Genomic DNA, 19,380 nt, shown 5'->3' on the forward strand with positions numbered 1-19,380 from the left:
CATGCTTTTTTTGCAACTGCTACATCTTAATTATTACTATTTGGGCGTACATATATGACTTATGTTACTCACTCGATATCTATAATTGTTTAAATAGCAAATCTGTGACCTTTTCTCGGTGTTTCCTTCTTTTCAAGTCATTTTCTTGAGAAAAAAATTCGGAATGAGAAAAGGGCAAGAGAACCAGGAGCAAGCAAAGAGACCCATGATAACAATATTGAAATTGATAGAGCAAACACACACAGGGACCATACACGGCCACTTACAAAATCCCCTTTTATATTATATTATATATATATATATAGTCACACCCATAAACATGGACAGGGGAGTTCGGGATCATCAGAGAGAATGGGGTTTCTGTGATGTGATGTGTGCCAGTTATCTATTTGCTTAACTCAAAATCAACACAATCCAAAATTCTTTTAGGGGACACCATGTACGGGCTTGTACATGTTTTCCAGCTTATTGGCTCCCGCTGCCTGTTCTTCTGATAAATACACTTGGATTAAAAAATTACTCACCTGATCATCATAACTTAATTTCCCACATTTTCTGACCATTAACTTAATCCTTACTTCTTTAATTGCAATATTATGTCATCATGCATCCCATTCTTTCTCTACGGAAACATCTTATCCAAACTAATTGAATTCCGTGTCACCATCATCATGCTAATAAAACCTCCACCTTCTTAGGTAACTCTAGCCTTCCATAATGCTTTTACTTTTACAAATCATTTGCATAGGAACATGCATCCAATTATATAATATAAGTTTTAGTTAAATCCCAAGTAGGAATTTGAACCCTCTAAGTTTTTCTTTTCTTTTCCTTTAATTAATTATATCATTTAAATAATCACCCGTATAGGTATTATAAGTGTATTAGCTCAACCTTTTTTTTTCATTTTTCTTAAATTTTAAATTAGTTTTATCATCTAAATTTTAAATTTTGAATGATACCCATATATTTAAATTTTAAAATAGATTAAAAAAAGCACATTATTTTTTAATAGAAAGACAATCTTGCTGAATGCATGGATAAATGTGAGGTTTTTTCATCAAAAGGGATTATTAGAATATATATATAAAATTATATGATCTTTAGCAAAATGGAAGTATGAATAGTAAATAAAAGATTGAAAGAATTTAGGCGTTTAAGACATAAAAAGAATAGAAAAGACAGAAAAAAAAAAGCAGAGTGGCATGTAGATGAGCGTGGATGGATGTACCTTTTTAAGTACAGGGTGAAGTATTGAAAGATCTGACATATGAATATTCAGTATCTATGTATGGAGTAACTGAAGAAGGCAACCTTTTACTCTGGTTTTCACAAGTGTCCGCGGGAGATCCAATGTGCTTTTACTAGCTGTGAAAACTGAAAACTTGGTTGTTAATGCAACTGGGGCAAGAACAAAAAGTTGGCATGAGTTTTCACGAAAGAATCCAAGACACCTATGAAATAAATACTATTGACATTGATCTCTACGAGAATGACATGTTCATTATTAAAAGGCCATTCATAGAAACTTTTATATACACATATACTATATTAATAGCGCGCCTACCATTATATATATATGTTTGCTTTGCTTTATGAATGGATATGATATGATACCCGAGCTGGCTAAATGAATGAATGTCCCCAACTTCGAAATTTGTAGTCCTATTAACATCACAGGCCTTAAATTTGTCACTGCTCATTCTTACACAATAATAGTTACTGATGGTGATTGAAAACTTCTAAAAGCCTGAGATGTAGAAAATAGCCGTTGCACTTCAGAATTTTAATAAATATGGTTATTCTGTGTCTTTCCATGCGAATCATGGGTTACCTCAAACAAGCTGGAAAGGGTTATTACTAATTATTTATTGGGCCGTGCATTTCCTTCTTTGTCCATTTCTTTCTACTCTCTGCTTCTTTTCACGCATCACAGTCAAGTGATCCTTTGCTTGCCTTCAGTATCTGTTCACAGACAAATTCTGATAATTACTTACAGGGTTTCATTTTTTGGGATAAGAAAACGAGAGAAGGAATAGATTAATTTCTCAGAGATAGAAATTTAAAATAATAAAATACTATATGAAATGAAATTCTTTTATTTTGTTATGTTGATCATTGTGATATGCTGATGTCTGCTAGTATAGGTCTGATGCATGAGAGCCAAGAAGGGACCACTTTATTTAGGGGCTCATGATTCATAGACACATCATACATGCACTTGATTGGGACCCCTTGCTTTTGTAACTCTCTCTTTAACTTTTCTCTTTTTCCGGTTACACTTTTTATCTGCTAAAATTTACACACTGTAGGGTAATTGGTAAAGTTCAAGAGATGATAATGCATTGAGAAATTGATAAATAAATCTGAGGGACAATCATTACAAGGGAAATACAACTGTAAATAAATTGGAAAACAATTTTGACATATATTTTCAGCTTTTAAAGCATTAAAGTTGGTGTTATGGTAGTTGGTTCTGCGTTCCTTAGCCATTTAATTGCTTTATCTTCAAACTCAGGCATCCAACCACAAAAAATTCCCAAATAAGTTGATGAGAAAAAAAAAATGGAAATTGCGAAAACGACAAGAAGATATTTAATGGAGAAATGAGCAATGAGATCCCTCCACCCGCTTCTTGTCCATCATCATCCTCCTTTTTTTTTTCTTTTTCTTTTTCTTATTAAACAAACAATTAATTGAGCTTTGCGGAAGGAGACGTTTCCTCGTTTTTCAGCTGTTTGTATCTTCTGACACACCTTGATTGCATTTTCATTATATATTTTTTATAGATTTCTCAGCACAAAGCTACTCTCTCTTTCTCTCTCTCTTCAAAAGTTCTTTGTTGCTCATCAAAGGGTGCTTGGCTTGTGCATCAAATGATTTGAAAAGAGAGGGTCAAATCAAAAGAAGTTCCCCTGTTTTGATCTATTCATTTCACAGGTACTTCTTTTTCAAAAGAAAAAAAGGCACCGAGGCATGTATGCTCACTTCATTGTTCTCACAATTTCCCCCCAACCCAGAATTTGATATAATAAAAAATCAATTTTTTATAGAAAAAAGATCATAAATGTGTGGATAATGAAGTGAACAAAGATGGGCATCTTTTTCCCGAGTCTTTTTTAACCATCTCTCTCTTCAACTCTTTTTTTACCCTTTTCAGTTGGGGTGGAATTGCAGCGGATTTGAGTCTGACAGAGAGCTTTCCTCTTTGCAAGTGAAGCGACTGATGAAATCCCAACATAGATAGATAGATACATAGATCACATATGCACGTTGACAGGTCCGTTTGATCCATCAATTTCTTTCTGCTTTCATGTACGTTTTCGTTACCCATAACTGTTTTGCTTTCATGGGTGAGACTAACTGTTCGTGTGCGTCCTTCTCCTTCTCTCTCTCTCTCTCCCTCTCTCTCTCTCTCTCTCTCCCTCTCTCTCTCTCTCTCTCCTTCTCGTACTTCTCAGCTCACTGCAAATCAATTTCTTCTTTCCCTTGCAGTTCAGAAACGATCATGAACCACGTGCGCACCCCAATTCTCCTATCACCAGGTACACTACATACCATATCATTCATTCCATTAACTAATACACACACAATGAATTATCTTTTAAGTTTTTCTTTAAAACTTCATCAGACACCATCACAAAACCATGCACAAAGCGACTTAATTCGGAATGAACAAGAGAGATCTCAAATATTGTTATTCAGGTTCAGTTTTCATCGGTTTTCCCACTTGTGTTTGTGTGTTTGGTCAGGATACCTTTGAGAGAGAAAGTACCAAAAGAGCTGCAATTATTGGGAGTTGTGTTGATGGGTTGATCCACAAATCGTTACAAGATTAATCGCAGGTACGGCACAAATTCAAGTATGTGTAAGTGAGGTGCATGTTTAGGCTATGTGTTGGATTGGATGTGAACTTTGAAAGCATAGAGTAACTAACGTGGTGGTAGTGCTCTCTTTTCAGTGAAGTAACAACCTGTTATACCAAAAACCGATGGCGACATACTTTCATCATGGTAACTCCGAAATCCAATCAGGTGCCGCCGACGGACTCCAAACTCTTGTCCTCATGAACCCAGGCTACATCCACTACTCCGACGCACCGTCACAGCCCCCTCCCTCACACGCTGCGGGAAATCTCGTGTTTCTCAACCCCGCCGCAGTTGCCGGCGCCAACAGCAACGGCTCCTTCAACCCTCACGCGCCGCCCTCTCACACCCAACAATTCGTTGGAATCCCCCTCCCCGCTTCCCAGGACCTCAACCACCACTCCATGCACGGGCACCACGATGTCTCGGCACTGCATGGCTTCCTCCCGCGCATGCAGTACAATCACTGGAACGCATTAGACCCGGCTTCGGCGGCGCGTGATACCCCACGCGCGCAGCAGGGCTTGTCTCTGGGGCTGGGGTCGTTCCGAGAGGGTCAGGCCCCGGGCATGTCCGGCGACGACTTGCGCGTGTCAGGGGGTTCGCCGTCGTCGGCGTCTGGGGTTACCAATAATGGAGCATCGGGCATTCAGAGCGTTTTCCTGAGCTCAAAGTACTTGAAGGCAGCGCATGAGCTTCTGGAAGAGGTCGTGAATGTTAACAATGGGATTGGCACCGAGTTGGGTAAAAAGAGTGGGGGACAGACGAAGGTGATTGGAGAATCATCCGCGGCAGGTAGTGGAGATGGTTCAGTTGGTGGGGAAGGGAACGGAAAACGTAACTCTGAGCTATCAACTGCAGAAAGACAAGAAATTCAGATGAAGAAAGCCAAACTGATTGCCATGCTTGATGAGGTATGTGTAGTTCACTTTAATTCAACATCTTTGGTTAAACTTCTCATGGGTTTTTCCGTTATGAACAACTCAATCGTTATAACTTTCACATTTTTAATTGGATTTCCCATTTTTCAACGAGTTTTAAACACACTATTGGTGTTTTTAACTTTTCATGTTGGTATGAGTACTAGTGTTCGACTTCAAATCATAGCTTCATCTTATCTAACGAAAAGTGAATTGGGTTGAGCCTGAGAGAAAAGAATAATTTTGATTAAGACAAACTATAGATCGAAATTATGTTAAAAGAAGTGTTTATTTTAATTACTTCAAATGTTTCAAATAGAATTCTTGAATGGAAAAGGCGTTTTATGTAGTATATATGATAATGTCTCACTTATCTAATCTAATGATTAATGCATGGAAATTCAGAAAGATTATGAAGGGCTGATAGTGGTGGATTGCATGATTGTGGTTGGTTTCAATTGCAAGTACTAAAATATTTGTGAGAGTTGAATTAATGAATAGTTTATTGACGTGATGTTTTTGGTCGAAGGTGGAGCAAAGGTACAGGCAGTACCACCAGCAGATGGAGATTGTGGTGTCATCATTTGAGCAAGCTGCGGGGATTGGGTCTGCGAGAACATACACGGCTCTTGCATTGCAAACAATCTCTAAGCAGTTTCGTTGTTTGAAAGATGCTATTGCAGGGCAGGTTCGAGCTGCTAACAAGAGTTTAGGAGAAGAAGATTGCTTTGGAGGGAAAATAGAAGGTTCGAGGCTCAAATATGTGGACCATCATCTGAGGCAACAACGAGCTCTCCAACAATTGGGAATGATCCAGCACAATGCTTGGAGACCCCAGAGGGGATTGCCTGAAAGATCTGTTTCTGTTCTTCGTGCCTGGCTCTTCGAACACTTCCTCCACCCGTAAGCACTTAACTCTTTTACAAAAACTCTCTCTTCTAACTTCTTCAAAAATTGAACCGCGTGGGTTATGATAAGCTCAATTCTTTTTAACTTCTTGATTCTCTTACAATGAAAAGGTTTACAGTATTTTAAAAGGGTGACTGTTAATTACTTCAAAGATTTGCAAGTTGTGCTGAAATAACTGAGTTTGGTTCCAGTTATCCCAAGGACTCGGACAAACACATGTTGGCAAAGCAAACAGGGCTAACAAGGAGCCAGGTAAGTAACATAATAATGGTATTTATCTCTTCCATTTGATGAATGGTTCTTCGCCTTAACAGTGCTGGGTGGATGACAGGTCTCAAATTGGTTTATAAATGCTCGGGTTCGGCTTTGGAAGCCAATGGTGGAGGAAATGTACTTGGAAGAAATGAAGGATCATGAACAGAAGGGATCTGAGGATAAATCAAGCAAGAGCAATGAAGATTCTTCAACGAAAATGGCAGCTCCAGCAGAGAAAGGTCCTTCGAATGAAACCGAGGCTAAAAGTTTCAGTTCCAAACAAGAAGTTTCAAAGAGCCAGAACACTGCTATGGTTTCAGTTTCTAGACCATCAACGTCACCACTTGGTGGGAGTGTGAGAAACCAATCAGGATTCAGCTTCATGGGGTCTTCAGAGCTGGAAGGGATCACACAAGGAAGTCCAAAGAAAGCAAGGAATCATGAGATGATGCATTCCCCAAATAGTGTCCCTTCAATGAACATTGATGTGAAGCCCAATGAGGCAAACAATGAGCAACTCTCAATGAAATTTGGTGACGAAAGGCAAGGCAGAAACGAATCCTCTTTCATGGGAAACCAAACAAACTTCATCGGTGGTTTTGGACAGTACCCAATTGGGGATATTGGAAGGTTTGATGCAGAGCAGTTTGCTCCAAGGTTTTCAGGTAATGGTGTTTCCCTCACTCTTGGTCTTGATTCATTACCCGGAACCCATCAAACATTCCTCCCAAACCAAAACATTCAACTGGGTAGAAGCTTGGACATTGGTGAACCAAATGAGTTTGGTAGCATAAACAATTCCTCTCCTCACTCTTCAGCTGCTTATGAGAGTATCAGCATGCAAAACCCAAAGAGGTTTGCTGCACAATTGTTGCCAGACTTTGTGACCTGAATAAGACATCAAAAGGTGAGCAATGTGATACCACAGTTTCTGAGTTCCTCACAATTTCTTCTTAGTTCCCTGCTTATGCGGGGAGTGCTGAACAATTGTAGTGTAAAGAAAGAAGGAATTTTACTTTAGTATAAGTTTATACCCTGCATAGAACCATTTGAGTTCTTAGATAGCTTAGGATTTCAAAGTATATGGTTGAGGTTGTATATTATTTTTGTAAGCTCTGAAGGTGGGATAGATGGATTGTTGTCATAAACTTTATTTTGGTAAAAGATACCAATATATCTTCGATTGAAAATATATCTTGTGCCTTTTTACATTCTCAACAAACCACAACCAAATACAATATAATATATTCTTTTTAACTACAATGTCTACAGAATTGAAAGTAAAATCTAGAAGGATTATGTCTTTCATAAATGAAAACAAAATGTGAAGATGTTAACACAGAATTTCTTTTCAAGAAATGAAAGCAAAATTAGTTCCATCTGAACATGATCTCAGAAGCACCTTCCAGACCTGTCATAGCCAAAAGTCTTTATACTTCAAGCTGATACATTAAATGTATTTCTTTTCATCCTCTACCCTGTTAGACCCAAAAGCAATTAATAACAAGTTTTTTTTTTTTTTTATGTGGCAGTCAATTTGTGAATTAACACATTTTCTTATTCAATAATTTGCTTATAAGTAAGTTTTAAGGAAAATCTACTGACACAAAAAAGTTTCTACTTCCCTTTGACACTATACTTCACTATCCTTCACTTTCACTTTTGTTAGGACCCTTTTACCTCTCTAATGGTAGTTATTGATGTCAAGTAATTTTTATGCTAATTTTAATTTGGTGAGTATAAGATTGCACAAAATGTTACCTATCTTCCTATTAATTATAATTTTTAGTCGAACTTAATAACTTAATAACTCTCAACGTCTCAATAAGTCTATAAATAAACAATTTCCTTTCAATATTCCATAATTTAAAGATCACTCTCTATTCCATGTAAAAATAACTAACTTGCATTTGTATTTAAACTCGTATTAAGAAATTAGTACTAAACCAACAATTTGAATTTAATAACTATGGACATCTCAATAAGTCTACAAAGAAGTAATTACCTTCCAAAGTTTCATAATTTAAAGATTAACTTCTCTTCCATATAGAAAATTCAAGTATATAACTAACTTGTACTTCTATTAAGAAATTAGGACTAAATGGACCGTCTTATAAGGTCATATTTTATATAAAGAAAATATTATGAAATCTAAGTGTGACTTAAACTCAATGTTTATAAATGAGAATGTTGGTAAAAAAAATCCATAAACCATTCTATTAAGATTTTAAATTGGAGCTACTGTTAATATCTCAAATAAGTTTAACTCGGATCTCATGTGTTGTTAGATCTTCTTGATGAATCTGTTTAAATAAAGAGTGTTAAAATTAGTAATAAATGTCAAATTCCACATTAACTTTTACAAAGATATTTCATTAGCCAAATTCATCTTCAAAATATTTAATGTAAAATTCATAAAACTCGGATGTAAAATACTTCGTGCATAATCTGCATTGTTGAAAAACTAAATATGCCAGATACCATCCTACAATTATTATTTTTTTGCATTAAATGGTAGAACATGAAGATATAGATGCAATATTATTGGACAAGACGCTAACAGCATGCTAGAATTGTGAACAAAATTTACCAATGCTAGAGGGACTTGGTTTGAAAATGTAAGGGGAGGGAGAGGTTATGGTTCAAGTTTTTGTGTTTAGAGTTCAAGTTCATTGCTAAAAAAGTTAATAATTGATATTGTCAATTCATGAACATATGGAGAAATTAATTATACTCACATCTCTTGTTTTTTAGTTGTAGTACATTAAATTATTTAATTACAATAAAGTGTCACTAAATATATAGAAAGAATTATTTGTAATTGTGATTTATCTTATTTTAAATTTATGCTCATTTATTTGTATAGAACATTAAGATATAAATTTATGTTAAATAGTAGCAAATTCACTCTATTTAATTATATGATAATTTATAATTGAAGGATGATATGATTTTTTTTACATTGTTAATATAATGACTATTTTTTTTTTAATTTTTTTATATTTTAAAACTTTAATTTGTAATCTTTATAAATGTATTTGGTATAAGTTTTAGTTATTAAATAAAATAATAAGAAAAGTGAGTGAGAATTTATTAAAGATAGGTATGTGCTATTTTATTAAGAGACCCAAGCGAAGCATGAATAGTTCTTGTTCAACATTATCATACCAATTTGTCCAATAAACAACTTCACTCCGTTGCAGACTATTGATAAAGAAATTATTAAACAGGAAAAGATTTTTCACTGTTGTAAATATTTTTCAAATAAACAGAGCAATATTGTTTTGAACAATAATATTGCAGATTTGGCTTATGACAAGAGATTTTGCAGGTTAAAGTTGATGCTAAATATTTTGATATTGCAGCATCATAACTGATAGTTGGCATGTCAATTTAACACAAACATGCAGAAGACACTGGTATGATGATTGTCCAAAACTGGTACAAGATAGTAACACGGTTCGAACACACATTGAATACAACATAAATTGGTGTTGACCAAACTTTATGAATGTTTGATCCAATCTCCATCAACTCTCTCTCCGGTAAACTTACGTCCAGTACACTGTATTTATGATGAGATTCTAAGGAGCCACACCACAAACAACAATGCTCAACACCTAATAAACCTCACAATAGAATCCCATACCTTACAATTGAATGAATGAAACAATTTAATATCCTGAAGCAGTTGTTGGGAGTAATGGGTCAATCAATTGCAAGCTTGGTTAATGTGTTAACATTTTTGGAGTTGATCTATAAATTAGTCAATTGCTTCTGAATGTATAATATCAAAGTTTATTGGTGGTAGGTTTTTAAACCAATATATCTAATGTGATAGGGTAGTCCCTGATCATATGAATTATACAACTACCCTACGGTTTTGGCTAGTCTACAATGGTGATCACTCTAAGAGAGTTGACGACTACTGTAATTGTCACAAAAATTGTGTATAATACGTTATGAAGCTTGACTATCAAAGAGATTAGAAAAATCACTACTCTTCTACCTCCAAAATTCCAACCAATACTCTAGCAAAAACAGTTTATTTTGTTGAACTAAATTTCTAAGCTATGAATCAGCTACTGGTGTGTTCTCTTTATTATTCTACATAGCAACTATTTTTAAAATCTGAAGTAATAGTTTCATTAAGCATGTTGTTTGTCTAACTATGTTTAACTTAAATTGTAAAAAAAAAAAATATAACTAAAATATCATTATGGTTTTTACCTCCACCTTCCCAATAATGTCACTAATATTCGTCACCTTTTACCTACAGCGTAATAGGATTTGGGAAATGAAATTGTTATGCACATAACGAGAATTTTCAATTTCAATTTTCCAAGCAGTTATTCGAATTCTATTCTCTCAAACTCAATTCCTGTTCTATCTTTTACCTTCATTGATGCTCCTTGGAACCAACCAGGGAGAATTCTCCTTTCCGATCAAAAGTAGCCGTCAAAATGATTAGTTTTCTCCCTTTAAAATACCACAGAACTTCGTACGATTGCGCTGTGTGCTCATGTTGAGTTAACAAACCACGGTGCAGGACCTGTCTTGAACAGCATCTCCATGTAATTAGAAATGCCCAAGCAAATCCAACGTCAAAAAGTAGTGTATCATGATTTTGCTTACTATGAAATAAATAATTTCAAAACTACATCCTTTACAGTTCATAGTTAGTACAACATTTTACAAAACTCCTCAGAATAATTTACATTGAATTGTTGAGATATGGAGATTCTAAATGCCTCCAACAAAAAATTCCATTCATGTGAAAAAAGAGATGATTTCTTGGAAACGCCTTGACAAGATCTTGGATTAGTAGTGTAATATAAAATAACAGAATTTGTGAAAGCCTCAAAATGAGTTGGTCATGGCATGCTCATCCCCTACCAATGATAGTCTTCTTTTAGCAACCTTGGACCTATAACACCATACTTCAAATGCTTCAGTTAAGTCTGGATACTGCATATACTCGTTATCCAGCCACTCAGTTAAAATATCTGCCTGATCCCCAGATGGCAATGCAAGAATGATAGATACAAAGGTGGATTCTAGGGATTGCCACATTTCGCCATCTAATTTAAGCAGCATGGCATTCTCACAATTCGTTGTAACAGAATCAATCAATGGTTTTGTAACCCTCACAAACGGAAGCCACACTTTCAAAACTTGAAGGCGTTTTGCAGTTGGCAATATAACAGTGCCATAACCAATTGCCTCTAAAACCTTTGATGTCACCTCAACAGCTCTTAACTTTATCTCAATGACTTCTGTTGTAGAACTTCCTTGTTCAAGAACCTTAACAATTTTTTCTGATGCATCGGACCAATACTCAACAAATTCTCTCATTATTTCCAACTTACTCAATATCTGACAGGCCCACGACAAATCAGTCAAATAGGATTGAAACAACTGAACATTTCCAGCCTCAGAGAGTGACTCTGTAGTACCAGAGAAAAAAGCTGTTACCGAGTCTATAAACCGGGCAAACAGTCTGTTTACACATTCTTTTACTTCGACTTTTATGTTGTCGTCAGCTGTCAGTAAAGGGGCATCATCATCTTCAGTTAGCATGTACTCAAGTTGCTCTTGTGCTGAAGATTTAAGATCATTCATATTTGGGGATGGAGATGACGTAGAAAAACGGATAGCAGAGACAAAGATATTTACGATAGCAGACTGCTTAACTGGTTGAAGTCTAGCAAGGATAGGTTCAGCCTGTAATCCCATTCGAGGTACAATTCTCAAGATCTCTTCCTCCTCAGCTTCCTCCCATGTAACAGCTTCTAAGTAGTTCACACATGCAGTTATTATCTGTGGGCATCCAAGTTCAACCGCGACCTGGAGAATGCCAAGGGCATTTCTAACACCATGCCACAAATCATCAACTGAACCATCTATGACAATGTAGAGAAGACGTATAAGATTTACATGGTAATCAAAATCCAACTCTTGGCAATAGATATCGACACAATTGCGCGAATCAAGGATCTGACATGTTGGCCAGTTCTCAGACAACCTATCCGCAAAGTACTTGCAATTTTTTACAAGAGTCTCTGAGTGGCAGTATAGCCAATCATCTCGACCTTCCGGAGTGCGTAGCCTCACAACAACATCACTAGTTAATCGGTCACCAATCACACAAGCAATTTTTTCTTCTTTATCCTGGTCGAAAGAGGATAATGTAATCACTAATAACAGATACAAGACACTGTAGCACCATACATTTAGGTGGTAGTACTGAAATAACAAACTGAAAAATCCGCAGCAGATGACCTATTGCCAATGTTTAAAAAAAAGGTCCTCAATCACTATTAAAGGTTTTTAAGGTGTATGCCACTGCAAATATAACTGCATTGGACGAATTTCTCTGCTACTTCAAAAAAATACAACGCAAAGCAATTCAACCAGAACTAAAATTCAAAACCTTGACCGTTGTTAATGTTGAAGATTGACACATTCCAATTCATAAATTGCCCTTGCATGTAATAAAACGTTTGACGTACATTGATGTAGATAGAAAAGCAACCCAAGAAAGAAGATTGTATAAAAACCTAATTTTTTTTAATTTTTATTTAATTTTAAAGATTAATAAAGTGAAATTAACAGTGGTGAAATCTGACAAAACAGAAGGGGGAAAGGGTGGAGAAAGAAACTCACAATAGGGTCCATTGAGATTAAGAGCAGTGAGAAGCGATATTTCTACAGCTGCAATCAGAAAAGAGGAATTAGAATTGGAAGGAGGCGACAAGAGTAAAAGAGATGTAAGTAAGCAGCATGGGATCTTGAGTGTATGAAATTGAAATGGAAGCAAAGCGAAATAAAGAAATGATGAAAATGAGGATTAAATGAGTGAGAATGAAAGAAGTACCGGATCTATTAGGTATTCCATGTGAGTGTAAAGTTAAAAGCTTTCAATCTGAGGAACGACGAATGAAGAACACGCACTCTCCTGTCCTATTACCCATTGCTGCTTCTTATCGACTTTAAACGCATCGTTGCGTTCCCTTTTTTTTATGTTTTTCCTTTTCCAACTTGCCAACTTGCTCAACTTGCATGGATTATATACACATAATTCTATTAAATCTATCTACACTTTATTCATTTTTTACCAAACAATTTAATTATGCGTATGCATGTGCCTAATCAACTTGAAGATAATGGATTCACTATAATTTCTTTGCTTTTCCTCTCCAAATTACACTTTCTCATTCTTACTCTCTTTTTTTTCCTTTTTTCCCTCTTGTCATGATTTTCAGCCTATGCGCCCCTCTCCAACAGGCCATAAGCCCAATAGCCCAATGCCACATCTGTTTTACCCTTTTTGTGGTTCTTCTTTTGTTGTTTTTTTCACAGCCAAATTGCCCTTACTCACTGTTGGGTATTTGGACGTAATCGTAGTGGAGAGTGCATAGAACGTGAGTAGAATGTGAATGAAACTGTTGGCTCTAACCCTGTATTTATAAGTTATCTCATGGACCCTAAAATGACACAGGTCCAATAAAATATAAACAAAATTACCTTAAACTCGGGTTGGTTGCTCATAAACCGCCATCTGGATCTTTAATAAGATATCTTTAATTATTTTATCATCCGCTGGATATCGGGCCCAATAATAATATAAGCGTTGGCCCAACTTTAATGGAACTGTTTGCTCTTGTTGGCCATAATGGTGCCCCAACAGAATTGAGTGTATGACCGTTCGGTCTCTACTAGGTATAACACATAGTTGATGAGCGTTGTCGCGGTTTGACCTGGTTGACGAACGCTGTCCCGATTTGACCAAGTTGACGAGCGCTGCTACAATAAATAGACCAATCGATCTTGGAAGCTAACCGTTCGACCTGAATATCATATTATACATATTCTTTTATATTATAAAAAAACAGCTTCGTTATTCTTAAATTATTGTCACAAAAGTGACCTTATTGGTTATTGTGTTAGGTTATAAAGTTGGTAGGTCTTTTTTCCTGCACTCCCATTGTTATTAACCAAAAGAGACTAAAATACTCTTTTTCATTACATTACAGAGGAAGAAGAAGAAAGAGAAAAAACGTGAAAAAAAATCTTGTTTTGGAACGTATTTAACATGTTTTAGAAAGTTTCTCCAGGAAATCTTGTTTCCAAAAACTTTTTTCTGAAAGATATCGCATATGTTCTCAAAAGTTTATTCTGAAAATTTTGTTCTGAAAATTTTGTTCTAAAATAGTAATTCTGAATGTATTTTATGTGCTTTGCAAGTTCTATACCGAAAATTATGTTCCAAAAATTCTAAATAGTTTCTTCTGAGATATTTTTAAAATAAATAATACAAAATTCACTTTTACCAAAAGTAAGATATCATTTTTAAAGTTATTCCAGTAGAGATAAAAATTATGGAGTTGCATTAAGAAAAAGAAAGTTGTATTGATTATGGAGTGTTTCATCCTGGTCTCCAACCCTTTCACCTTACACCCCAAATTTCCATAAATACCCTTTAAATAATAGAGGTAGTTATGCATTAAAATTGATTTGTTGAGAATTTATATGTGCATTAAGTGAAGTCTTCAAAAGTTGAATATAATGTTTCAAAAGACTTATATCCATTTCATCTTTGTTGAGTGTTTGCACCCTATCCACCCCATTTCTTTTAGGGTTTTCCTACTGAGTCTTCTCCTCATTTTTTTCGTTAAGTTTTGAGAAATTGTTAGACCATTTTTTGAGTATTGAAGTTGTTTGAGATAGCTTGGCAGCTTGAAGGTGTTGGAGGCAGTTTAGACATAAAGGTTTGAGATAATTGGAGGCGGTAGAAACTTGAATGCTCAAACATTTTACCTCGAATGCCTATATTTGAAGAAGAGTAAAATTTCAAAAATATAAATCAAATCTAAAAATCATAACACATCAGATGAAAAACAGATCGAACATCGACATCCCATGTTATAATTTTCGGATGTCAAAATTCGATAAAGAGAGAATCGGATGTTGAGATTCGATGTTCTCTTTCAATTTTTCATTTCACGTTGAATGAAATATACACCTGGGTTAATTAGCTTTTCTTTTTGTATGCATAATCCACTTGCTTTTTCTTTGTATGATCCAAATTGATATTCTTACCGTAACATTAATTATATTTATTATTCATCTATCAGTAGCATTCATAAATTAACATTGATTTTTATTTTTTGATTTTGATTTGTGGTTTTGCTGGAAATGTGTAACATTAAAAGAGTTAGATATATAATAAATGAGATGAAACCATCATTTATGTTAATTTAATTTTGTTAATATAAAAAATGTATTTTAAATGTTTATTTTTTATAATAAAAAATGAATTTTTATAATTATTTAATTTATTTTTAAGTTTTTCAGATTGTTTATAAATGTTGTATTTATTGCATTAGTTTATGATTTTTATTTTTATTATAAATGTTTAATTTATTCTATTAGTTTTTTATTTTGTTAAAATTTTTGTATAAAATAAATGGTATGAATTTTTTTTTTTAAATTGGTATTTAAAATTCAAATGAAAATTTGAAATAATTTTTTACGTAGTTTTAAGTCATTATTTTGTTTTTTTTAAGTTTATTAAATTATTTATCAATGTATAAATTATTTTATTAGTTGATGAATTTATAATTATTGAATTTCTTCTATTAGTTTTTTATTTTATTTTTTGAATGATGTAAAAAACTATTTTGGTGTTTTATTTTTTAAGTTTATTACATTGTTTTATAGATTTTAAAATTTAATTATAAATGTTTAGTTTATTCTATTAGTTTTTCATTTTCTTAAAAAAAATTATAAAATAAATTATATGACTTTTTAATTTATTAAAATAAAATTGGTATGTAAAATTGATATGAAAATTTAAAATGATTTTTTTGGTAGTTTTAAATAAATATTAAATATTAAACAAATCAAACATTAAATTCTATAAAATTATAAAAATTTAAATAAATATTAAATAATTAGAAACAATTAATTTTAATTCAAAATAAATTAATTAACTAAAATATTTATATAATTATAAAATCATAATATTTCAATAAAAAAAAGTAACAAAATATCTCAAAATTATAAAAAATTAAAAAACTATAAATCAATGTAATTAAAATAAAAATGAAAAAGCTAGAAAAAAAAATTAGAACAAAAAAATTTAATCAAAATATAAATTATTAATTAATTAAAATAAATATATGTGTATCAAATGACATAAAATTTTAAAAAGCGAACTTGGACGTGGAAAAGAACCAAAACTGTATTTGAAGATATAAAAGAAAGTAAAAAACAAAAGAGAAATTGAGATTGAAAAGAAAAACAACAGTTTTTAGAGAAAGAAAAAGTTGTTGAAAGAATCTGGTCAAAGATTCTGCTCTTTTTATTAAAAATTAATAACATTTTAATTGCTTTTAGTTAGGAGTAAAATCGTGTTTTTCAAAATGTTAATATTTGAAGGTGTAGAATAAAGTGTTTGGAGGTGTAGGGTGAAACCCCAGGCAACTCGTCTCCATTTGTTTTAGTTTGACTAATTTTAGATAATTTCTTCTTGCCCCCATGTTTTCATTATGCGCACCATAGTCTAATTAATGATAACATTATTGAAGATGTTTAATTAGTTTTTTTTAATCTCCTTGTAAAACTTATTTCTCAGTAAAGCATACATTGAGCCAATCCGACTTTGATTTTGACAGTTATCATTATTATTTAAACGTGTTTTAATTGTTGCTTTTACTAATTCGATTTGTGGAAGCTCCCTTGTACAAAATTTGTTGACAAATAAAATTAGACGCATTTCAGGAATGTTAAATATTGAATTGATGACTCTAAATGATAGTTTTTTTTTTCTTGATTAATTTTTTGAGTTTTTGAGAACATATAATTGAATCTTTATTAAATTTTTGTGTTTGAAATTTTAATTTTTTTTTAATTGAGTATATACAGTTAAATTTTCTTGTTAGTTATCTTATATTTTCATTATCTTACACTACAAGCACTAGTGCAAAAAAGACCTTTAACGTCACCCTTTAAACGTCTGACCCTCGAATATACAACGTAAAAATTGACCGGTAGCATTTTTCGTAAATAAAACAACTATTTAGAGGTCGGTTATGGAAGGGTCCGACGTCTAAATACTCATATACGTCGGCTCCCCTGAATAGACGCCAAAACTAAACGAAAAAGTTAAAAAATAATAATTTTTTATTCTATTTAGACGTCTGTTATGGAGGGAACCGACTTCTGAAGCATTTCAGACGTCTGTTAATTGGGGGAACCAACTTCTAAACCCTAAACCCAGAAATTTAAAAAGTCACTTTTTGACTCCATTTAGACGTCTGATCCCGCCACTCTGAAGCACTTTAGACGTCTGTTAATTGGGGGAACCGACGTCTAAACCCTAAATCCAGAAATTTAAAAAGTCACTTTTTGACTCCATTTAGACGTCTGATCCCGCCACTCCGACTTCTGAAGCACTTTAGACGTCTGTTAATTGGGGAACTGACGTCTAAACCCTACATCCAGAAATTTAAAAAGTCACTTTTTGACTCTATTTAGACATCTGATCCCGCCACTCTGACTTCTAAAGCACTTTAGGCGTCTGTTAATTGGGGCACGTCTAAATTTTGGCATTAAAATGCCGTGAACGCGAGACAGCCATTACGCGCACTCATTGTTCATCATCTTTGTCGCGTTTTATCTCTACGGGTTACGCTTTTCAGGTTCGTTTTATCACTTTTGCACTGTTTTGAATTAATTTTGCTCCGATTACATCACTCTTTGATGCATTATCTTTCATTTGAACCGATTAAAATGCGTTTTCGTTGGGTTTTGGTGCAGTTATTCTCGTATCTTTAGGTGGCGTTCTATGGCGGCAATTTCTTGCATTTTGTACTCCTCCAATTCCCTCTACTACGTTTTTAAAACCATCCAATAAAAAAAATGTACAATACATTCTCTTCAACTAAAATATAAAGTTGTAAACTCGAATCACCATGAGTCAGGAGCATCCTCAAAGACGTCTAACCTATATGGATCGGACGTCTATATAGACGTCGGACCTATATAGGTCAGACGTCTATAGAGACGTCTGGCCTAAAGGGTCCGATGTCTCATTAACGTCACCCATATAGACATCGGACAAAACTCAGACGTTAAAAGCCCAAAATAAGATATGGCTAAAGTCCTTTTTACAGTAGTGAAGAAAATCTTTAAATAACAACCAATTTAAAAAAAATTGTTAACTATAATGACTAATTTAGATTGTAACTTATAAAATAAAATTTATTAGTCACTAAAATAGTTATTATTATAAATAAAAACGTATGATTAATTTATGAATTAGATTCTAAATTAATCAATAACATTAGTTAACAATATTTTGACTACAAAAATATTTTATCATTAAGTTGGTCATAAAAATTAATTAAGAATCAATTTAAATATTAATTTATTTGACTGTCAAAATCTAATTTTAGTGACCAAATTTATAGTAATTCAAAAATTAATTATAGTTTTTTATTCATAATGACTATTTTAGTAACTAATAATAAGAATTTTATAAATTAATATCTAAATTAGTGATCAATTATTTTTTTATCTAAAATTGATTTTTATTTAAAGATTTTCTGAATGTTAAACATTGCCACGTGATATTTAGTTTTTAATTAAAATTTTAAAATTAAACAAATATAAAATCATATAATTATAGAATTTTGGATCAAGTTATTCTCAAGGTTGTTTATGTTAAGCATCGTTACTATCATTCTTGTTAGATCAAGTTTGCAAGTCATGTCATCAATTGTCGTGCTACCATGTCATTGAGAATACCACCAATTTCGAATAAAATAATCGTAATAAGTGTCATTTATGACAACAATTTTAACCATCATAAAAAAAAAACTTTATTTTCAATTACAACTACATTAATTATGCTTCTAAAACCATTGTGAGAATGTCTGAAGAATCATCGTTAAAGATGTATTTTCCAATAGTGTTTTTAAGTTAAAGGATCGATAATAAATATATTATGGGTTTAGGTAAACAAATTTAAAGTGGCAGAGAAATTATAAGGTGATATTAGATTATTTTTATTAATTTTATGATGCGCAATTAAGTACTATTTTTACGTAAATTAAAATATATTAATTAGTTAAGATAATAGACGAGTGGCAGTCTCATAAATCACTAAATAGTTTTTTATAGAGGACCAAGTGAGCAATAATTCAAACAAGTTTTTCCAGTTTAGTAGTTATAATATCAAGTAGTAATTGTTATACTCAATTAATAGTTCAATTAGATCGCATGAAATTAGTAAGATTGACAAATAAATTTTATAGTATGACCAATTAAAAATATAATTTAGAGTCTTAACATATAAATAAATGTGTTGAAAAGTAACATATCTTTGAATAGGTTTTATTTGTATAGGTCAATACTTAGGTTAA

General features: G+C 33.1%; 2 protein-coding genes across 5 annotated transcripts; one reads left to right on the forward strand and one right to left on the reverse strand.

Annotated features, from left to right (window-relative positions):
• The first annotated feature begins 2,741 nt into the window (after nt 1-2,741).
• LOC148198078 (BEL1-like homeodomain protein 1) lies at nt 2,742-7,142 on the forward strand. Of its 3 annotated transcripts, none has more exons than XM_047314041.2 (8): nt 2,742-2,940; nt 3,161-3,315; nt 3,496-3,545; nt 3,753-3,845; nt 3,962-4,780; nt 5,316-5,689; nt 5,887-5,947; nt 6,027-7,142. In XM_047314041.2, the coding sequence occupies exons 5-8, from the start codon at nt 3,992-3,994 to the stop codon at nt 6,840-6,842; spliced, it is 2,040 nt and encodes a 679-aa protein (XP_047169997.2). In that variant the 5' UTR covers nt 2,742-2,940; nt 3,161-3,315; nt 3,496-3,545; nt 3,753-3,845; nt 3,962-3,991; the 3' UTR covers nt 6,843-7,142. The 3 variants fall into 3 exon arrangements, with proteins under 3 accessions (XP_047169997.2, XP_087972322.1, XP_087972321.1); XM_088116196.1 differs by having other exon boundaries at nt 3,161-3,280; nt 3,753-3,862; XM_088116195.1 differs by having other exon boundaries at nt 3,161-3,280.
• A 3,412-nt stretch (nt 7,143-10,554) lies between these two features.
• Nucleotides 10,555-12,998, reverse strand: LOC148198079 (BTB/POZ domain-containing protein At3g05675-like). 2 transcript variants are annotated; one of them, XM_088115066.1, is made up of 3 exons: nt 12,828-12,998; nt 12,617-12,664; nt 10,555-12,232 (listed from the first exon to the last, which is right to left on the reverse strand). In XM_088115066.1, the coding sequence occupies exons 2-3, from the start codon at nt 12,626-12,628 to the stop codon at nt 10,811-10,813; spliced, it is 1,434 nt and encodes a 477-aa protein (XP_087971192.1). In that variant the 5' UTR covers nt 12,629-12,664; nt 12,828-12,998; the 3' UTR covers nt 10,555-10,810. The 2 variants fall into 2 exon arrangements, with proteins under 2 accessions (XP_087971192.1, XP_087971193.1); XM_088115067.1 differs by having other exon boundaries at nt 10,555-12,121; nt 12,828-12,996.
• Between the last annotated feature and the right edge of the window lie 6,382 nt (nt 12,999-19,380).

This window comes from Vigna umbellata, chromosome 5 (assembly GCF_029865625.1).
Source record: "Vigna umbellata cultivar VRB3 chromosome 5, Vumbellata_1.0, whole genome shotgun sequence".
NCBI classification, from domain to species: Eukaryota; Viridiplantae; Streptophyta; class Magnoliopsida; order Fabales; family Fabaceae; genus Vigna; species Vigna umbellata.